Source organism: Dendrobates tinctorius, unplaced genomic scaffold (assembly GCF_039654945.1).
Source record: "Dendrobates tinctorius isolate UK_male_01 unplaced genomic scaffold, ASM3965494v1 ptg000158l, whole genome shotgun sequence".
NCBI lineage: Eukaryota > Metazoa > Chordata > Amphibia > Anura > Dendrobatidae > Dendrobates > Dendrobates tinctorius.
Genome location: NW_027361825.1, coordinates 35,052,661 through 35,071,488, shown reverse-complemented (window position 1 = coordinate 35,071,488; position 18,828 = coordinate 35,052,661). Strand labels below are relative to the sequence as shown.

General features: G+C 40.4%; 1 protein-coding gene across 1 annotated transcript in view; it reads left to right on the top strand.

Moving 5' to 3' along the window:
* Positions 1-18,366, top strand: part of BLVRB (biliverdin reductase B) — a 33,248-nt gene extending 14,882 nt beyond the window's left edge. Inside the window, exons 2-5 of the mRNA XM_073549273.1 lie at positions 406-567; positions 5,289-5,378; positions 12,725-12,856; positions 17,981-18,366. Coding sequence (XP_073405374.1) covers positions 406-567; positions 5,289-5,378; positions 12,725-12,856; positions 17,981-18,141 — 545 coding nt within the window. The 3' untranslated portion in view covers positions 18,142-18,366. The remainder of the gene's footprint in view (positions 1-405; positions 568-5,288; positions 5,379-12,724; positions 12,857-17,980) is intronic.
* The last annotated feature ends 462 nt before the right edge of the window (positions 18,367-18,828 follow it).

Genomic DNA, 18,828 nt, shown 5'->3' with positions numbered 1-18,828 from the left:
ATAACCCTGCCCCCAGCATTGATTAGCAGCTTTCTGTGTACCCTGTGCATAGGCAGAAAGCTGACATTCAGTGGCATTATACAGTGATCAGCATTTAGAGATCTACTAGATCTGCAGCAGATAAACAGTGATTTTATAAAAATGTCAGCAAGCAGCCCAGTAAGTGACACATTGCTGGAATCAGGGTCTCTGCTCCTACATCATGCTGCTTTCAGATGGGATGGCAAAATCCTGCTGCATGGAGATTCAAGGGTATCTAAGCAGCCCCAAAACTTTGGTGACAGGACAACTCTACTTTATACAGATTTGTTCAGTTTTTTTGAGAGCTTTTGGGGCTTTTATCAGGTAAGATACCATATTGCACTATATAAAATGCTTAGCACTATAAAAATCTATCATATACAGGGAAGAATGTGACTGTCCTGGTGAGGGACCCAGCTCGCCTTCCTGCTAGCAAGAAGCCTCCAAGGGTCATTGTTGGTGATGTGCTGAACAAGTCTGATGTGTCTAAGGCTGTGGAGGGACAGGACGCTGTCATTATTATCCTGGGGACCAGGAATGACCTTGGTAATGAACACATTCTCTTATTTTCCATATATATTAGACTCTACTATATTGTACGATCTTGTCCTCTGTTGTGTGTTACAGAAGTGGGCAGATTTATTAAAAAAAACTGCCTAAAAGAATCTTTTGGTCAATTGCCCAATATATTTTAGTTTGTTTCATATTGCATTATATGGCACCACATAATACCTCTATATAAATAATAATGCCCTTGAAACAAATGTTAACACGCAGTTGATAATGTCCTATAAGTGTATGGGGAGCAACCTCCTTTTCAAATTAATTTTCCCAGCATGAACATTGCAGATATATTCAGAGGAGATCCGAGCACTCAACTCTGACCAGCTTCCCTGACCCCGCTGAAGAAAAGCCTCCCCACGGCCTAAAGCTGCCGCCACTATGTTTGACAGTGGGGATGGTGTTTTCAGGGTGATGTGCAGTGTTAGTTTTCTGCACACATAGCATTTGGGGTTTAGCCCAAAAAGTTATACTTTTGATCTCTGACCAGAGGACCTTCTGTAAGCATGCATGTGGAAGAAGGTGGTCTGCTCAGATGAGATCAAAGCAAAGTGGGGTCCACTGCAACAATGTTGCCCAGGGGCCTAAATAAACCTGGAGCTAGTCTTGTAGTAAATGTTAAAAAAGTGGGGTGTCTGAGCTCTAGTGTGAAGGATCTCAGCTTCACTACGGTCACCACCAACAGGTTACAGGATGAGCTGGTATGAAGCAGTGATCCGACAAACACTCCTATTCCCATAGACATCTGTATGGGATCAGTTCAGGGTCAATCTCTGTGGTCTTTAGGCTATGTGCACACGCTGCGGTTTTTGCTGCGGTTCCGCTGCAGTTTTGGCCGCAGCAGTTCTGCAGACAGTGTACAGTAGCATGTTATCCTATGGGATTAACATTCTGCTGTGCACATGCTGTGGATTTTTAACTGCGGAAAAGCTGCGGTTTTGAATCCGCACAAAGAAATGACATGTCACTTCTTTTCTGCGGATTCTGCTGCGGTGTACCATCTCCTCCATTGTAGAGGTGATAAACCGCAGGCTAATCCACAGGTAAAACCGCAGGTCATTTTACCTGCGGTTCCGCAGATAAAAAATCTGCAGCTCAATCCGCAGCGTGTGCACATAGCCTTAAACTTAGCAACTTTTTTTCTTAAAAAGAAATAATAATAATTCTGTGTGTTCATGATATGACTGTTATTGTACACTTATGGCATTCTGCTCCTATACTTTCTAGTGAATATTAAAAACTAGAAAAGTTCTTAGCAATGCCTCTACTTCCTGGACTTTCCTTGAGGGTGTCTCAGACTTTCACATTGATTTGCTCTCCTAGCAGAAATCTGCAAAGCTTCCAAACTTTATAAAATAAAAAAAAATCTGGTCATCAACGACATTGAAGAAAACATGTACAAAGGTCACAGCGTTCTGTTCAAGGTTGTGTGCAGACTGCCTACTAGTGGTGCATAATGAGAATCAACACTGAGATTATATCATTTGTCTTATTTGTTTTTGCATGCACTTCGTTATTATTTGGGGCACTTTTTACTTGTCTTCCTGCATATATTTCTGTAATCACGCTTTATTGGACAGCTAGATTGTTCTTTGAATACAGTTTGTATTTGGTGTTAATTTGTCATATTACATTATGTCCACTAGGGGGAGCCACTGACCAGTTACTAATGTTTTGTACAGGAAAGATGTATATCTTTGTACCTTGTTAGCCAGTAGATAGAAAAATATTCAGGATTGAGAGACCTCAGTAGTTGATACCTTTTAATGGCTAACTGAAAAGATGGTAATACATTGCAAGCTTTCGAGACTACTCGGGTCTCTTCATCAGGCTAGACTAATACAAAATCTGAAGTCTAATGTTTTGTAGTGTTGGATTTGCTCTTTTGATCCAGGAGTTGGAGGCGAAGTTCACATTAAGTGTTTCTAAGTAAATCTACTGCAAAGACAACACCAAAAATCTTCATTTCATCCAGAAAACTCATTTATTCTTCTCATTGTCAGCCATGTGCAATTTGTTTGTTTGTTTTTTTTTACATCAACAGTTATAATTTACAAGACGAATTTACAGTTTCCTATGTTAAAGAATTGCAATGTATCTTTTAAAAATCAGATGCTATATGGGTGTCCTTTATGGGATCCGTTTGTTTTGGGGGGTTTTTTTGCACACCCATAGACTTGTACCTAATATACGGAAGAAACTAGTGCGTGCTGAAGCGTCTTCTCTGACTACTTTGCTGCCAGAATTTTTTTATTAATTTCCCATATGAAAATTATCATTATTTATTATTATAGCATCATTTATTTCCATGTGCTTTACATGCGAGATAGTGATATATTCCAAGGGGAAGCTGCCTAAAGGACGGTGCAGTCATAGAATAGTAGAGTTGGAAGGGACCTCCTGGGCCATCTGGTCCAACCCCCTGCTCAAAGCAGGATTCACTAAATCATCTCAGACAGATGTCTGTGCAGCCTCTGTTTGAAGACTTCCGTTGAAGGAGAACTCACCACCTCTCGTGGCAGCTTGTTCCACTCATTGATCACCCTCACTGGCAAAAAGTTTTTTCTAATATCTAATCTGTCTCCTCCCATTCAGTTTCATCCCATTGCTTCTAGTCTTTCCTTGTGCAAATGAGAATAAAGATGATTCTTCTACAATGTGACAGCCCTTGAGATATTTGTACACAGCTATTAAGTTTCCTCTCAGTCTTCTTTTTTGCAAACTAAACATTCCCAAATCCTGTAACCGTTCCTCGTAAGACAGGGTTTGCAGACCGGTCTCCATTCTGGTCACTCTTCTCTGAACTTGCTTCAGTTTGTTGATGTCTTTTTTAAAATGTGGCACCCAAAACTGGACACAGTATTCCAGATGAGGTCTGACCAAAGAGGAGCAGAGGGGGATAATGACTTCACGTGATCTAGACTGTATGCTTCTGTTAATACATCCTAGAATTGTATTTGCCATTTTCGCTGCTGCATCACACTGTTGGCTCATGTTCAGTCTGTGATCTATTAGTATACCCAAGTCTTTTTCACACGTGCTGTTGCTTAGCCTTATTCCTCCCATTCTGTATATGCCCTTTTCATTTTTATTGCCCAGATGTAGTACTTTGCATTTTTCACAATTAAAAGCCATTCTATTAGTTTCTGCCCACTGCTCCAGCTTATTTATCTTTTTGAATCCTCTCTCTCTTCTCTAGTATTAGCTATCTCTCCTAGTTTTGTGTCATCAGCAAATGTAATCAGTTTACCCTCAATTCCTTCATCTAAATCATTGATAAAGATGTTGTACATTACAGGGCCCAGGACAGAGCCCTGTGGTACCCCACTTGAGACATTCTTCCAACTGGATGTGCAGCCATTTACGACCACTCTTTGGGTCCGATCACTAAGCCAGTTATGAATCCACCTAACAGTTGCTTTGTCTATTCCATACATGTTTTCAATATGGATGGTGTGATACTTTGTCAAATGCTTTGCTGAAGTCAAGATATACTATATGTACAGCATTTCCCTGATCCACACAGTCAGTGATTCTGTCATAGAAGGAAATTAAGTTAGTCTGACATGACTTATTAGTTAGAAACCCATGCTGACTCTGTTTAATCACTTCATTCTTATCCAGGTACTTACATACATGTTGTTTAATAATTTGTTCAAAGATCATTCCTGGTATAGAAGTCAGACTCACCAGCCTATAGTTCCCTGGGTCCACTTTCTTGCCCTTTTTTTGAGGATAGAAACAACATTTGCTCTTCTCCAGTCTTCTGGGACTTCTCCTGTTCTCCCAAGAATTTTCAAAATTATGGAGAGTGGTTCAAAAATCTCTTCTGCTATCTCCTTCAGAACTCTGGGATGTAATTCATCTGGACCTTGAGCCTTGAATTAATTTGTTAGCTAAGTGTTTCCTCACTATCTTTCTATTTATAGATAGCCTGGATTCTTCTATTCCTTTAATAGAATAGTCACTTCAGTCCGCTTCAGATTTTGAAGCCTGAAGCTGTTAAAAAAAAAAAAAAAAAAAAAGTTAAGAAAGACAGAACAAGTCATTTTCACATTGCTGTGCGGTCATTATTTTTAACATTTCAATGCTCTTTCAGGTGCAAGGGAGTCTTTTTGCTGAGTATTTTAGAGGAGGATTTTGGAGACTTTCCAATCCAAAACTCCCAAAAAAAATTCACTCCCCCAAAAAAAGGAGCTTTTCCTGAAGACTTTTTCTTTAAAATGCATCATTTTATGCTCCTATAAATCCAATATTTGGCTCTAATGATTGTTAATGAAGCTTTCAGCCATAATACGCATTCTAAATTGGCCATTTATTTTACATAAATATCCATATTTGTTCTTTATTCTCCTCATAAAAGCTTAATACAAGGCGTCAAGATAAAATATAGACAAATACAAATGTAGGTAAATATACATAAAATAAAAACCATATATAGGAGACATACCATATATTGTGTGGTCTGCCATATCTCTAGCCCATAAATCGTGGCACATTCTTTACTTCATGCCCACAGGCATATAGCATTCTGGTTTCACCTGTACCCTAAAACCTTAGAGGGGCACCAAAAAAGTCCTTCTTCTTTGTAAGAAACCTATACTAAAAATGACAGGTTGGTTGGGGGGCCGTGTTACAGATACTGCATTGATTTGTACAAATCTTCAAATCACAATCGTTATAACAAGTCTTTTATTTACTGACAGCACCAACCACAATGATGTCAGAGGGAACCCGAAATATCGTAGAGGCAATGAAGGCGCATGGCGTTCGAAAAGTTGTGGGATGCATGTCTTGTACGTATATTTGTTTTTTTTTATCCAGGAGTCAATTTGAAGGTGGTCTTGGGAGTTTTTATGGATGGTGGGACACAAGTGTTGTATTAGTGAATGTTAAATTGTAGGCCTTGTTTATCCGAACATGAAACTGGGCCTTGTTGCCCACAGTAACCAATCACAGTGCAGCTTTCTTCTTTCTGGTGTAGTTTCAGAAATGAAAGCTGAGCGCTGATTGGTTATTTATTGTTGCTATGGACATCCATACCAGTGATGGGCAATGTTTATCAGTATCTTCACCACATCCCTCCTATGAAAAATTACAAAGTGGGCACTAAATTTTAATAAACATAACCAAAGTAAACGGCACAAGAAATAAATAGATATATTGGTATGATTTAGTTATGTGTGCTTAAAATCCAGAACCAAGATGGTGGTCATGAGAGTAAATTGCAAATCGCACACACTTTTCAGAAAATCAAAGTAGATGAAAATATTATCCATTCTCACCAGCCATGATAGGTCTTTTTTAATTTGTTGGTACATTTGCAATTTACAATAGCTCTAACCACCATCTTGGTTTCATGAACAACATAGGTCATATGAATGCTTACTCTAGGTCCGACCACTGGGTCCCCAGCAATGACAAGAATAGAGGTCCCAAAATCCCGTGCGAGGGCATGTGGTGTCACTGCTCCATTAAAGGGGTAGTCCAGCATCAACATATTGATCCTTGTAGAAAAAAGGTCGCACTCGACGGGATGAATTCTCAAATTTGACACATATTACATGTCGTGGTCGGGAGGGTGACATCTAGAGTGCAAAAAGACTGACGTCTGTCAGTCTTTTTGCACTCTAGATGTCACCCTCCCGACCATGACATGTAATATGTGTCAATAAATTTGAGAATTCATCCCGTCCTGCGACCTTTTTTCTACAAGGATTTCAAGTTGTGATTACTTCGAGGTCAAGCACACGGGATCCTTGGTTGTTGGTCTTCTGATTGCTGCACATCACCAACACGTTCACGGTAAAAGCGGTGCCGTCCGCGGTTTCTTTTGTGGTTGTTAGATATATCAACATATTGATGACCTACTCTAACAGATCACTGGGGTGGGTGTTAAGTTATTAAATGCCGCTGTTAATTTTTGACATCGGCATTTACAATGACGTATAAAGATTCATATTGCCCCATTAAAGAAAATACGAAAAAATAAACCTCTTTGTTATCTCCATATCCGTAAAAGTCCAGTCTAGCAAAATTATAATGAATTATCCCAATTGGTAAACAGCATAACAAGAAAAAAATGGAAACCCCAAAATTGCAATACTACAAAAAAAGGCAATCAACACGTTGTATCAATAGAAATCCTTTCAGTGGTGCTCAGAGTGTATAGTGCTGCAAAATTAGACAAAAAAACACTGTTTTGTCAAATTGATCAATCTAAAATAAATAAATTAAAATAATTTTACGCACAAAAACATCACTGCACTGTAAAATTATTATAAATTTATTAAAAAACCTTATAAAAATACAATTCACCAAGAAAATACTTTTAAGAGAAACCATGTAGGTTAATTGAATCCAAAAGAAAAAAAAACAATGCCAATAATGAGAAAATTCATCCGAACGTACTCTTAGAGGCCAAAATGATGAATATTTCAGTCAAAGAAAACCCAAATCACTGCAATATTAGTTCACCACCTATAAAAAATCTATTTATGTGTATCCAAAATATCGTCCAACCATGAAAAAATTCCTAGGAGTGAATATATAATGGTTGAGGAGAAAATGGCAGATTGATTACAATCACATGGAGATTGCCCTGGCCGGTGGCAATACTTCCTACCAAATAATTGGTTTAAAACAATCTTTATGTACTAAAAATACCTTTTACAGTCCCGGAAAAATCCAAAAGCTATAGCCAGCTAATAACAAGCAACTCCAGTACGCGTGATCTGTACCTGCGTCTCCGTTGTTTGCGGCGTCTCCGTTCTCTGAGGTAAGGAGAGCAGGACCTAGCGTGACGCCGGTGTCACGTGTGCAGCCGCGCTCAGGACGTATACTGCTGTGTCTCCGTTGTCTGCAGCGTCTCCGCTGTCTAGGTGAGGAGAGCAGGACCTGGCGTGACGCCGGTGTCACGTGTTCAGCCGCGATCCGGAGTAAAACACTGTTGCTAGAGAGCGGTGCGGCGTGTCTCTCTGTAGCAGATAAGAGGCACTTGTGCCGGTTAATTGTAAGAGAAGTCCCGGTCGTCTAGGTTAACAGCTGCAGATTTACTAGTAGATAAGTAAAAGCAGGACCTAGCGTACCACGGATGATCACGTGACCAAGGCTTGCCGCTGGCTGAATGAAGTACGGGTTGCAGAAAGGACCAAAAAACATGTTTGTTTATATCATTCTTTTTGATTGCATGTTATTCCAATTTTTGTTCGGTGGCATGATGATGAAGCATTGTTTTTTTTGCCTTATTTTTTATGGTGTTCACTAAAGGGATTAACAAGTGGGACAGTTTTATAGGTCAGGTCGTTTTGGACGCGGTGATACTAAATATGTGTACTTTTGTTTAGAATTTTTTTTTCATTCAAATATTTATTGATATAATGAATATTGATTTTTTTTTTTTTTTTTTTTTTTTAATATTTTTTACAATTATTTTAAAAAAAATTTGTTTACTTTATTATTTTACACTTTGTCCCACTATGGGACACTCATTTTGTGCAGGCCATATACACTGTGTTCCAAATTATTATGCAAAAAATATTTCCTCCTATTTTCTCTAAATTACCTATATGAATTGCAGTCATTGTTATTTTCCAGTCACCTAATATTCTAGTATAATTGCAGTGTTTTTTAACAAACTGCCTATGAAAACAGTATATTTTTTAAAATAATAAACACTCAAAATGCATGTTCCAAATTATTATGCACAGCAGAGTTTTCAACCTTTTTATTTTGACCAAAAAAATGGTCAATTGTGAAATTATAAGCATTATCAGCTTATTACAAAATTAAATCAAACCGTTTTCAAGTCAAAACTTTATTCTAGGTGATGTTACATTTGCTCATAGGACCCCTTGTTGGAAAGAAGCTTCTGAACTCTCTCGTCCATTGAATTTGTCAGTTTTTGGATGGTTTGTGCTTCAATTGTTTTGCATGTGGACAGAATACCCTCCCAGAGCTGTTGCTTAGATGTGAACTGCCTCCCGCTATCATAGACACTCCTTTTGATGATGCTCCAGAGGTTCTCAATGGGGTTGAGGTCAGGAGAAGATGGTGGCCATACCATAAGTTTGTCCTCTTTTATGCCCATAGCAGCCAGAGATGCAGATGTGTTATTTTCAGCATGAGACGGTGCATTATCATGCATGAAAATGATCTTGCTGCGGAAAGCACGGTTCTTCCTCTTGAACCATGGCAGGAAGTGCTGTTTTAGAATCTCCACATAGATTATGGAGTTCATCTTTATCCCTTCAGGGATCCTAAAGGGGCCGACAATCTCTCTCCCCATGATTCCAGCCCAAAACATTACTCCACCTCCTCCTTGTTGACGCCTTAGCCGTGTTTTCATGGGGTGTCCATCAACCAGCCATCCTCCACTCCATCCATCTGGACCATCGAGCGTTGCACGGCATTCATCGGTGATCAAAACAGTTTGGAAGTCAGTCTTCATGTATCGTTTGGCCCACTGGAGCCGTTTCTGCTTGTGTGCAGTGGATAGAGGTGGTTGACAGGATGGCTTACGCACAGCTGCAAACCTCTGAAGGACCCTGCATCTTGTTGTTCGGGGGACGTTGGAGGCACCAGCAGCTTCAAAAACTTGTCTGCTACTATGACAAGGCATTTTTGCAGCTGCTCTTTTAACCTGACGCAATTGCCTGTTGGAAAGAGTCCTCAATTTTTCCTTAGCAGCACGCACACGTGTGTGCTGGGAATCGGCTACATACTTCTTGATTGTGCGATGATCACAATAAAGTGTCTTGGCAATGTTGATTGTAGTCATGCCTTGACCTAAATACTCCACAATTTGTTGCGTCTCAGCAGCCGACACATCCTTTTTCTTTCCCATTTTGGCAAAAAATGTAGGCTGCTTAATAATGTGGAACAGCCTTCTTAAGTAGTCTTGCCTTTATTTGGACACACCTGCCAAACTAATTTGCACAGGTATCTGCAATTGCTTTCAGTGATATATAAAGAGCCCTGACACACATCACCATCAATGAGTTTAAATGTCAAACAAAAAAATTTCTAACCTTATCACTCCTAAACTCTTTTTGCATAATAATTTGGAACACCGTGTAAGCTGTCAGCACAGCACTTTCTGCACACTGACATGAGAGACTTCCTGATCATGCACTGCGCATGACAGGAAGTTTCTCAGCTCTGGTAACCCAGATGTCGGACAACATCAGGTAACCATAGCAGCAATCGGGACCCTGAGTCACGCCGCGGGGTCTCTGATCCAAAGGCAGAGGGGTTTTCAGCCCCTCTGCCGGCACCAGAATGTTGCGATCTTGTTTGATCGCAGCGTTCCGGTGGTTAAAGTGCCGGGAGTGGTCTGTGACCCCTCCTGGCACTTAGTGCCAGGTGTCATCTGTGAGTATCACCTGACACTCGGCCGCGCTTCCCCCGTGAGCGCGGCCGATCGCCATGACGTACTATCCCGTACCTGGGCTAATTGTGCTGGGGCACATTGACGGTATAGTATGTCAACTGGCACAAAGAGGTTAAAAACAACAAATACAGTTAGGTGAATATAATGCCTAATTTCACTGAAGCCCTCGTCTTCTGTAATAAAAGAACAAAAAAAAAATCCCTCGCCGTAATCCATGTCTGGGGGAAAAACAGTTTTCAACCAGGACGGTGCCAAAATGCGACCGTTCAGGCTGAGAACCACTGGTGACTGAACTGCGAGCGCAGCCTCAGTGACCGGCGGTGACATATTTGAGGTTACTTCTGGTCACGGAGGCTGTGTTCCGGTCTGGCTGAACTGCAGTGACCTCGGTGAGATCCACGCTAGCACTGTGTTTTTCTCAAGTTGCTAGCGAGGATCTCACCTCGATGACATCACAGCCGGTCACTGAGGCTGCGCTCACAGCAGTTCATTCACCAGTGGTTCTCAGCCTGGACGGTCGCATTTTGGCACTGTCCAGGTTGAAAACTATTTATCCCCCAGACATGGATTACTGTGTGGGACAGAATGACGGACAAATGTCATTCATATAACAGCGTGGCAAATACTGATGTTCGGGCCCTCCATTCAAGTAACTGGGGTTTGGGTACTGTTCTGGTCTCCGAACGTTTTGGACTGTTCGTCCGAACCTATACATCAAGGTGTCCGCCCATCTCTAGTGGTGACGTGTTTCTATTATATTTTTCCTCTAATTGCACCACTGATTTTGTCTTACAAATAACTGATGTAAAATGCTGAACGTGGCCTAACGTACTGACCAGGGGAATAATGATGCCGGGTCAATTTTAGTTGACCATGGACGCCATAAAACAAAACCCCCAAAGTAATTATGGAATTGTTTTTTGCACAGTTTTATTGCAATTGGATTTTTTTACTATTTATAGTATATTGTATGGTAAAATGCAAGGTGTCCTTCAAAACTACAGCTTGTCCCACAAAAAAAAAAGCCCCATGTTGCTACATAGAGGGAAAAATAAAAGTTATGGCTCTTGGAAAAAAAAAAAAGGGGAAGATTGGTGGTGGGGGGAATCGACCAGTCAAAAAGTAAAAAATCTTTTAGTTTTTCTTCCATTTAGATCACTATTATATTTGTATGAATAAAGTTATTTGATATGTTCATTTGTATTATTTGGAGTGTCCATATTACAGACAGTAGGTTTGATGACCCAAAGTGACTGGTTTTCAAAAAAAAAAGTCCCTATACAGCTGTCAGTTTGGGTCATTAAATCCGGAGTTGTACCTGTAATACTATAAACCGGCCTTGCAATGAAAACATTAAATAGGCTGTGTGTTATATGTTGTGCAGTGTTTTCTATAAATTTGGAGAGAGATTTTTTTTTGTAAGTACTTAAGTATTTTATTGCAGTCTCTGTAACAATGTTTATTACAATAAGCCATTTCAATTTTAAAGGGAAACTTCTTTCAGGCTATGTGCCCACGTAGCGTTTTAAAACGCTCACTAAAAACCGGACTTCTTCCCAGAAATCGCGCGTTTTTTTCCGCGCGATTTGACAGCGATTTTACCGCGATTACGATCGCGATTTTGCCTCGATTTTCGTGTGCGATAATCAAGCACTTTCCAAGCGATTTGAAGCATCGCTTGGAAAGTGATAGACAGGTTGGTCACACTTGTCAAACATAGTGTTTGACAAGTGTGACCAGGTTTTTACTATTGAGGCCGCCTATGCGGCATCAATAGTAAAAGATAGAATGTTAAAATGCTAAAAAAAAATAAAAAATCGGGGTATATTTACCTACCGTCGTCCCGCGCTGCATTCCCGGGCCACAGCGTTCCCAGTAATGCCTTGCGAGACCTGTGATGACATAGTCTCGCGTTGCTATAGCGATCTCGCGAGACCACGTCATTACAGGGCCTTGCCGCAAGGCATTACTGGGAACGCTTAGGCCGGGAATGCAGCGCGGGACGCCGGAAGGTAAATATACCCCGATTTTTTTTTTATTTTTTTTTTTTTTTTTTTTTTTTTACAGGGGTATGGTACCCAGGGCCTGGAGGACAGTCTCCTCTCCTCCACACCGTGGGTACCAACCGCACATGAGACGCTTAACTTCCCGCATGGTGGGCATAGCCACATGCGGGAAGTAAGCGGTTCTCATGCATTCCTATGGGTGCGGAATCGCGGCAATTCTTTGCGATTCCGCACAAAAGAATGAGCATGCTGCGATTTTTTTCTGCGATGCGATTCCGCCGCGGAAAAAAACGCAGCATTAGCACAGCATGTGCGGAATGCAATAGGAATGCATGGGGGGCGTTCTGTACACGATTTTTAAATGTTTTTGCGCCGAAAATTGCGGCAAAAACGCTTAAAAATTGCTACGTGGGCACACAGCCTCAAACTAGCTTCCCATTGTTCTTATTAGGATGTTGCGGCTTTGACATTTGCTAAATTGTGGTTAGAGTAAGTGCGAGCTAGCCCTTGGCAATGAAAACTATTGTCAATGGGTGACAGTCCGATCTCCATGCTTTTTTGGATTCTCACGTGACAGATCATGCATATCAATTGAGCGGAGCTAAACATACTAGAGACAGAACCTGTTTACAGATCCGGTGCCAATTTTGTAAGAGTTATTGTGTTTCTAATACTGGAGAACCACTTTAAATATATACATTTGTGATGCCTTAAATCCTTGGTAATTAATGTATTTCTTTTGAAGCTTTCCTACAGTGGGATATCACCAAAGTACCACCTGCCTTATTGCCAGTGACTGAGGATCACATCCGGATGCTAAAGATCCTTCAAGGCTCTGGTCTGGACTACGTGGCTGTGCTTCCTCCACACATTGCAGGTAAGCGAGACCATTGGGGTTTTCCAAAATATCATGGATATCACAGTTTTATGTACAATCTCTTACTATAGAGAGGCTGGCGGTCAGGTTTTGGACATTATAGCCCACCATGGTTGACAGTGACAGGTCTTCTATATTCAGTATTTTGGTGCCATGTGAAGCTGTTGGCGGCCGCATATGTATTAGACAGGGCTGCAACTAGGAATTTCAGTGCCCCATACTGGCAAAATTTTGGGCCCCCTTGAGGCTCTGCCCAGGATCCACCCCAGCTCCGCCTACACTCCTCAAACCTTTCACAGTCCCACCGCCCACTCTTAGAAAAGGACCACGTCCTCACTTAATCACACATTATCAGTTGCCATCGAACACCAGGTCACATATATAGCCACAGAACACATGAGACACACACAAAAATGAACAGGTCAGTAAGACCCTGTTCACACCACCCAAAGACTAAGACACAGAAAGAACACACAGTATGACAAACGTGCATGAATACTCTGTTGTAAAATCTATGTAACAGTAAGTGCTAGTAAAAGAACACACTTGCTGCTTACTGTTACATAGATTTTACAACAGAGTATTCATGCACGTTTGTCATACTGTGTGTTCTTTCTGTGTCTTTTTCACATATATAGCCAGCAGCTTTTGATTTGGCCAAAAGATTTTTTTAACCCACCACCATGACAAGGTAGTCTCTTTTGGCAGCGACCTACTCTACTATTAAACATTTCTTTAAAATACCCAGTACTCTTTTTAGGTATATTTGTATTTATTTTTCTTTAAGGGAATGAGTCACATACACTTTTTAAAGTGATTAATAATACCCCATACAAGGGACCAATAACGTCACATAGTGACCAGACCACATATTACCACCACATTGTGACCGAACACTATAATACTGATCATTAATAAAACACAATACTAAGTGCCATTATACACAGGGGCTCTGTTTATAGTGTCAGTGTACAGGTAATACAGTGATCACCAGTGACATTATACACAGGAACTCTGTCCATAGTATATAGTGTATATTGTCAGTGTACAGGTAATACTGACTTACCAGTGACATCTCTAGTTGAAGTTCTTCATCTTTGCTTTTTTTTTTTTTTTTCATGCACTGCAGACCGTCATCACTTCTTCCAGTCAGGACTCGTCTCTGCATAAAATAACAGCTATCTAGAGCGCCGCTTCCAGAGCACATTCCCCACTTTTTTCCTTTCTTCTACACTACGCAACTGAATACAGACGTGCACCCACCATTAATATATAATTTAATTATTATGCAACCCACCATTCCAAATATTAATGATAATCTACCACTATGCCCCCACCAACCATAAATAGCCACTTATAAATTAATTCCCCTTATGCTCTAATTCATGGTCATGTCTTCTCTTTCTCACCCCCACCCTCTAATTCATTATCAATTTCTCTCCCCCACCCTGAATTTACCATCATTTGCTGCCGCACCCCCAATTCATCATCATTTGTTGTTCCCCCATCCTCAGGGGAGGGGGAATAAGTTTGCAAATTCTGCAAAGATTAGTGGGCCAAAATTCCTCCAGAGCATTGTAAAAGACTCTCTGCCAGTTATTGCAAATGCTTGATTGCAGTTGTTGCTGCTAATGGTGGCCCAACCAGTTATTAGGTTTAGGGAACACTTTTTCACACAGGGTTTGGATTTCTTTTCCCTTAATAATAAATACTTTAATTTAAAAACTGCATTTTGTGATTACTTGTATTATCTTTGTCTAATATTTACATTTGTTTGGTGATCTGAAACATTTAAGTGTGACAAACATGCAAAAGAATAGGAAATCAGAAAGGGGGCAAACAGTGTCACACAACTGTTTCCCTAAAAATTCGATGCTATACCGTTGATCGATATGGGATCCAATTTTTTTTTTTTCTCACTCAGACTTGAATAGGTGAGTCTCAACTGAAACATGAAGACTAGTGAATGTGGCAGCGTTTTTTTTTTTTTTTTCTATTTTCTGAACAGCCTTATTGATTAAGTGCCTTTTCTTTACCCCCCTTCCCCCAGACAGCACTCCGGCCAGAAAGTGTGGCTGTATGGCTACGTTCACACGATATATTTTAGGTCCAACCACTGATCTCCTGACAGCCTCATAGACATACAGGTGTGCTGAAAAGTTTACATACCCCGGCCGTGGTTGGGTGAAGCCATTTATTATCAAACTGTGTTTTCCCTTTTTAAATCATAAGGACAACCCAAGACATCCAAATGACCCTGATCAAATGTTTACATACACCATTTCTTAATACCATGTATTGCCCCCTCTAACATCAATGACCGCTTGAAGTCTTTTGTGGTAGTTGTGGATGAGGTTCTTAATTTTCTCAGACAGTAAAGCTGCCCACTCTTCTTGGCAAAAAACCTCCAGTTCCTGTAAATTCCTGGGCTGTCTAGCATGAACTGCATGCTTGATCTCCCCAGAGTGGCTCAATGATATTGAGGTTAGGAGACTGAGATGGCCACTCCAGAACCTTCACTGTGTTCTGCTGTAGCCAATGACAGGTCGTCTTGGCCTTGTGTTTTGGAGCGTTGTCCTGTTGGAACATCCAAATACGTACCATGCTCAGCTTCTGGGCTGATATGTGCAAATTTGCCTCCAGTATTTGCTTATAACGTGCTGCATTCATCTTTCCTTCAACTTTGACCAAGTTTCCTGTGCCTTTATAGCTCACACATCCCCCAAAACATCAGCGATCCACCTCCATGCTTTACAGTAAGAATGGTGTTCCTTTCATCATAGGCCTTGTTGACCTGTCTCCAAATGTAATGTTTATGGTTTTGGACAAAAAGTTCAAGTTTGGTCTCATCACTCCAAATTACCTTGTTCTAGAAGTTTTGAGGCTTGTCTCTGTGCTTTTTTGCATATTGTAGGCAAGATACTTTGTGGCATTTGCACAGTAATGGCTTTCTTCTGGCAACTCAACCATGCAGCACATTTTTTCTTAAAGTGCCTCCTTATTGTGCATCTTGAAACAGCCACACCACTAGTTTTCAGAGAGTCCTGTATTTCAGCTAATGTTAGTTGTGGGTTTTTCTTTGCATCCCAAACTATTTTCCTGACAGTTGTGGATGCCCTTTTTTGTTTGGGTCTACCTGACCATGGTTTTGTTTTTACAGAGCCCCAGATTTTCCATTTTTTAATCAAAGTTTGAATGCTGCTGACTGGCATTATCAATTCCTTGGATATCTTTTTGTATCCCTTTCCTGTTTTATACAGTTCAGCTACCTTTTCCTGTAGTTCCGTTGACAATTCTTTTGCTTTCCCCATGACTCACAATCCAGAAACGTCAGTGGCTGGATGAAACATGCAAGAGTCTAGATGAAACATGCAAGATCTGGATACCAGAATCTCACTCAGCTTTTATGCACACACACTGATTACAAACAAACAGGTCACAGGTGAGGATGTTAACTTTAGTAGCCAGTCAAACCCATTTGTGTCAACTTCTGTGCATGTTATCAGGCCAAAATCACCAGGGTATGTGAACTTTTGATCAGTGTCATTTGGATGTTTTGGGATGTCATTATGATTTAAAAAGAGAAATCACAGTAGTTTGACAATAAATGGCTTCACCCATCCACTAACCATGAGTGGAGAAAGTTTTGGTGATATCATTAATATTCTCTGAAAAAACGCCAAGAAATAAAAAAATTCTGCCGGGGTATGTAAACTTTTGAGCACAACTGTTTACAGTGGGTACGGAAAGTATCCAGATCCCTTTAAATTTCACTCTTTGTTTCATTGCAGCCAATTTGTAAATTCAAAAAAGTTCATTTTTTTTCTCACTAATGTACACTCTGCACCCCATCTTAACTGAAAAAAAACAGAAATGTAGAAATTATTGCAAATTTATTAAAAAAAAAGAAAAACTGAAATATCACATGATCTGAAGTATTCAGACTCTTTGCTCCGTATTGAATAGAAGCACCCTTTTGAGCTAGTACAGCCATGAGTCTTCTTGGGAATGATGCAACAAGTGTTACACACTTGGATTTGGGGATTCTCTCCAGTTCCATCAGGTTGAATGGTGAATGTTGGTGGACTGCCATTTTCAGGTCTCTCCAGAGATGCTCAATTGGGTTTAGGTGAGGGCTCTGGCTGGTCAAGAATGGTTACAGAGTAGTTCTGAAGCCACTCCTTTGTTATTTTAGCTGTGTGTTTAGGGTCATTGTCTTGTTAGAAGGTGAACCTTTGGCCAAGTCTGAGGTGTCCAGAGCACTCTGGAAGAGGTTTTCATCCAGGATATCTCTGTACTTGGCTGCAATTATGTTTCCTTCAATTGCAACCAGTCACCTGTCCCCGCAGCTGAAAAAGACCCCCATAGCATGATGCTGCCGCCACCATGTTTCACTGTTGGGATTGTATTGGGCAGGTGATGAGCAGTGCCTGGTTTTCTCCACACATACCGCTTAGAATTATCACTAAAAAGGTCTATCTTCATGTCATCAGACCAGCGATTCTTATTTCTCATATTCTGGCAGTCCTTCATGTGTTTTTTAGCAAACGCTATGCAGGATTTCATATGTCTTGCACCGAGGAGAGGCTTCAGTCGTGCCTCTCTGCCATAAAGGCCTGACTGGTGGAGGGTTGCAGTGATAGGAGAAATTTCCACCAAGTCAACTAACTCCCTACTGCATCGGTAGAGCTCATCCACAGTTATCTTTGGGTTCTTCTTTACCTCTCTCACCAAGGCTCTTCTCCCACGATTGCTCAGTTTGGCTGGACTAGGAAAACTTTTGGTGGTCCCAAACTTCTTCCATTTAAGGATTATGGAGGCCACTTTGCTCTTAGGAACCTTGAGTACTGCTGAACCCATTAGGTTACTTGTGGGTTTTTTTTTTCATTGCATCTTTGAATGCATTTCCTTTTTATGCATATTTATTGCGTTTTTGATACTTTGGCTTTGACAAATCTTTATTGATAAATGTCATGTTTTTAAAAATAATCGGTAGAAGTAGTTATACCCTAGTGGTGGTACAAAAGCAACATTAAGTTATCAGATTTGTGGGCTCTGTACCCTTTCAATATGCTGGTGATGCCTCTATGTATATAATAACTGCTCCTGTCTCTACCTGTGCAGATAATAAGCCTTTCACTGGAGATTACACTGTGAAAGTTGGCGAGCGCGGCGGAAATGTCATCTCCACCAACGACCTCAGCGACTTCTTCCTTCGCTGTTTGAACACATCCGAGTATGATGGGAAAAACGTCACCTTATCTCACGACTACAGCGGCTTGTAACAGCTCCCTCTATTGGTGGAGGATGCAATAACATTCCTAATTGATACCATTCTTTTTCAAATCTTATTACACTAACCCCAAAAAGATAAAAAGTTTCTAAAATCTTTTAAAATTTCATCTAACAATAGTGCAAAACTTCATCCTTTATTACCGTTTTCATTTCAACTAACATTCAATATGTAATAATGACAAACTCGCAATAAAACATCTTTCTATTGGATAGAAGTGCATGATTTTATGTTGTTGTTTTTTTTTTATTTAATTAAATTACTAATGGCTGCCATGCTTCTAACCATATCTCCCCATTAGGCCACAATGACATGTTCAGTATTTGTAAGACAAAACCATTAGTGGAACAATCAGAGGAAAAGTATAATAGAAACACGCCACCACTTCTGTATTTATCACCCACTCCTGGTTTTGGCTTACAAATACTGATGTAAAATACTGAATGTGTTAACGTGATCTTATGCGGAGGTTGTGGAGGAAAGGGACAATTTTTATTAGGTTATATTGAAATGTTTTTCAATTTTCTGATATGCCTTTTGAATTTTAAAAATGGGGGTTTCCAGTTCTGAAAAACCCTTGGAGCCCGGCTGCATTTTGTTTAATAAAAAAAAAGTATGTTACGTACCGGTAACGGTATTTTTCGGAAGCCCGTGACAGCACCATAAGAGAGGGTATCCG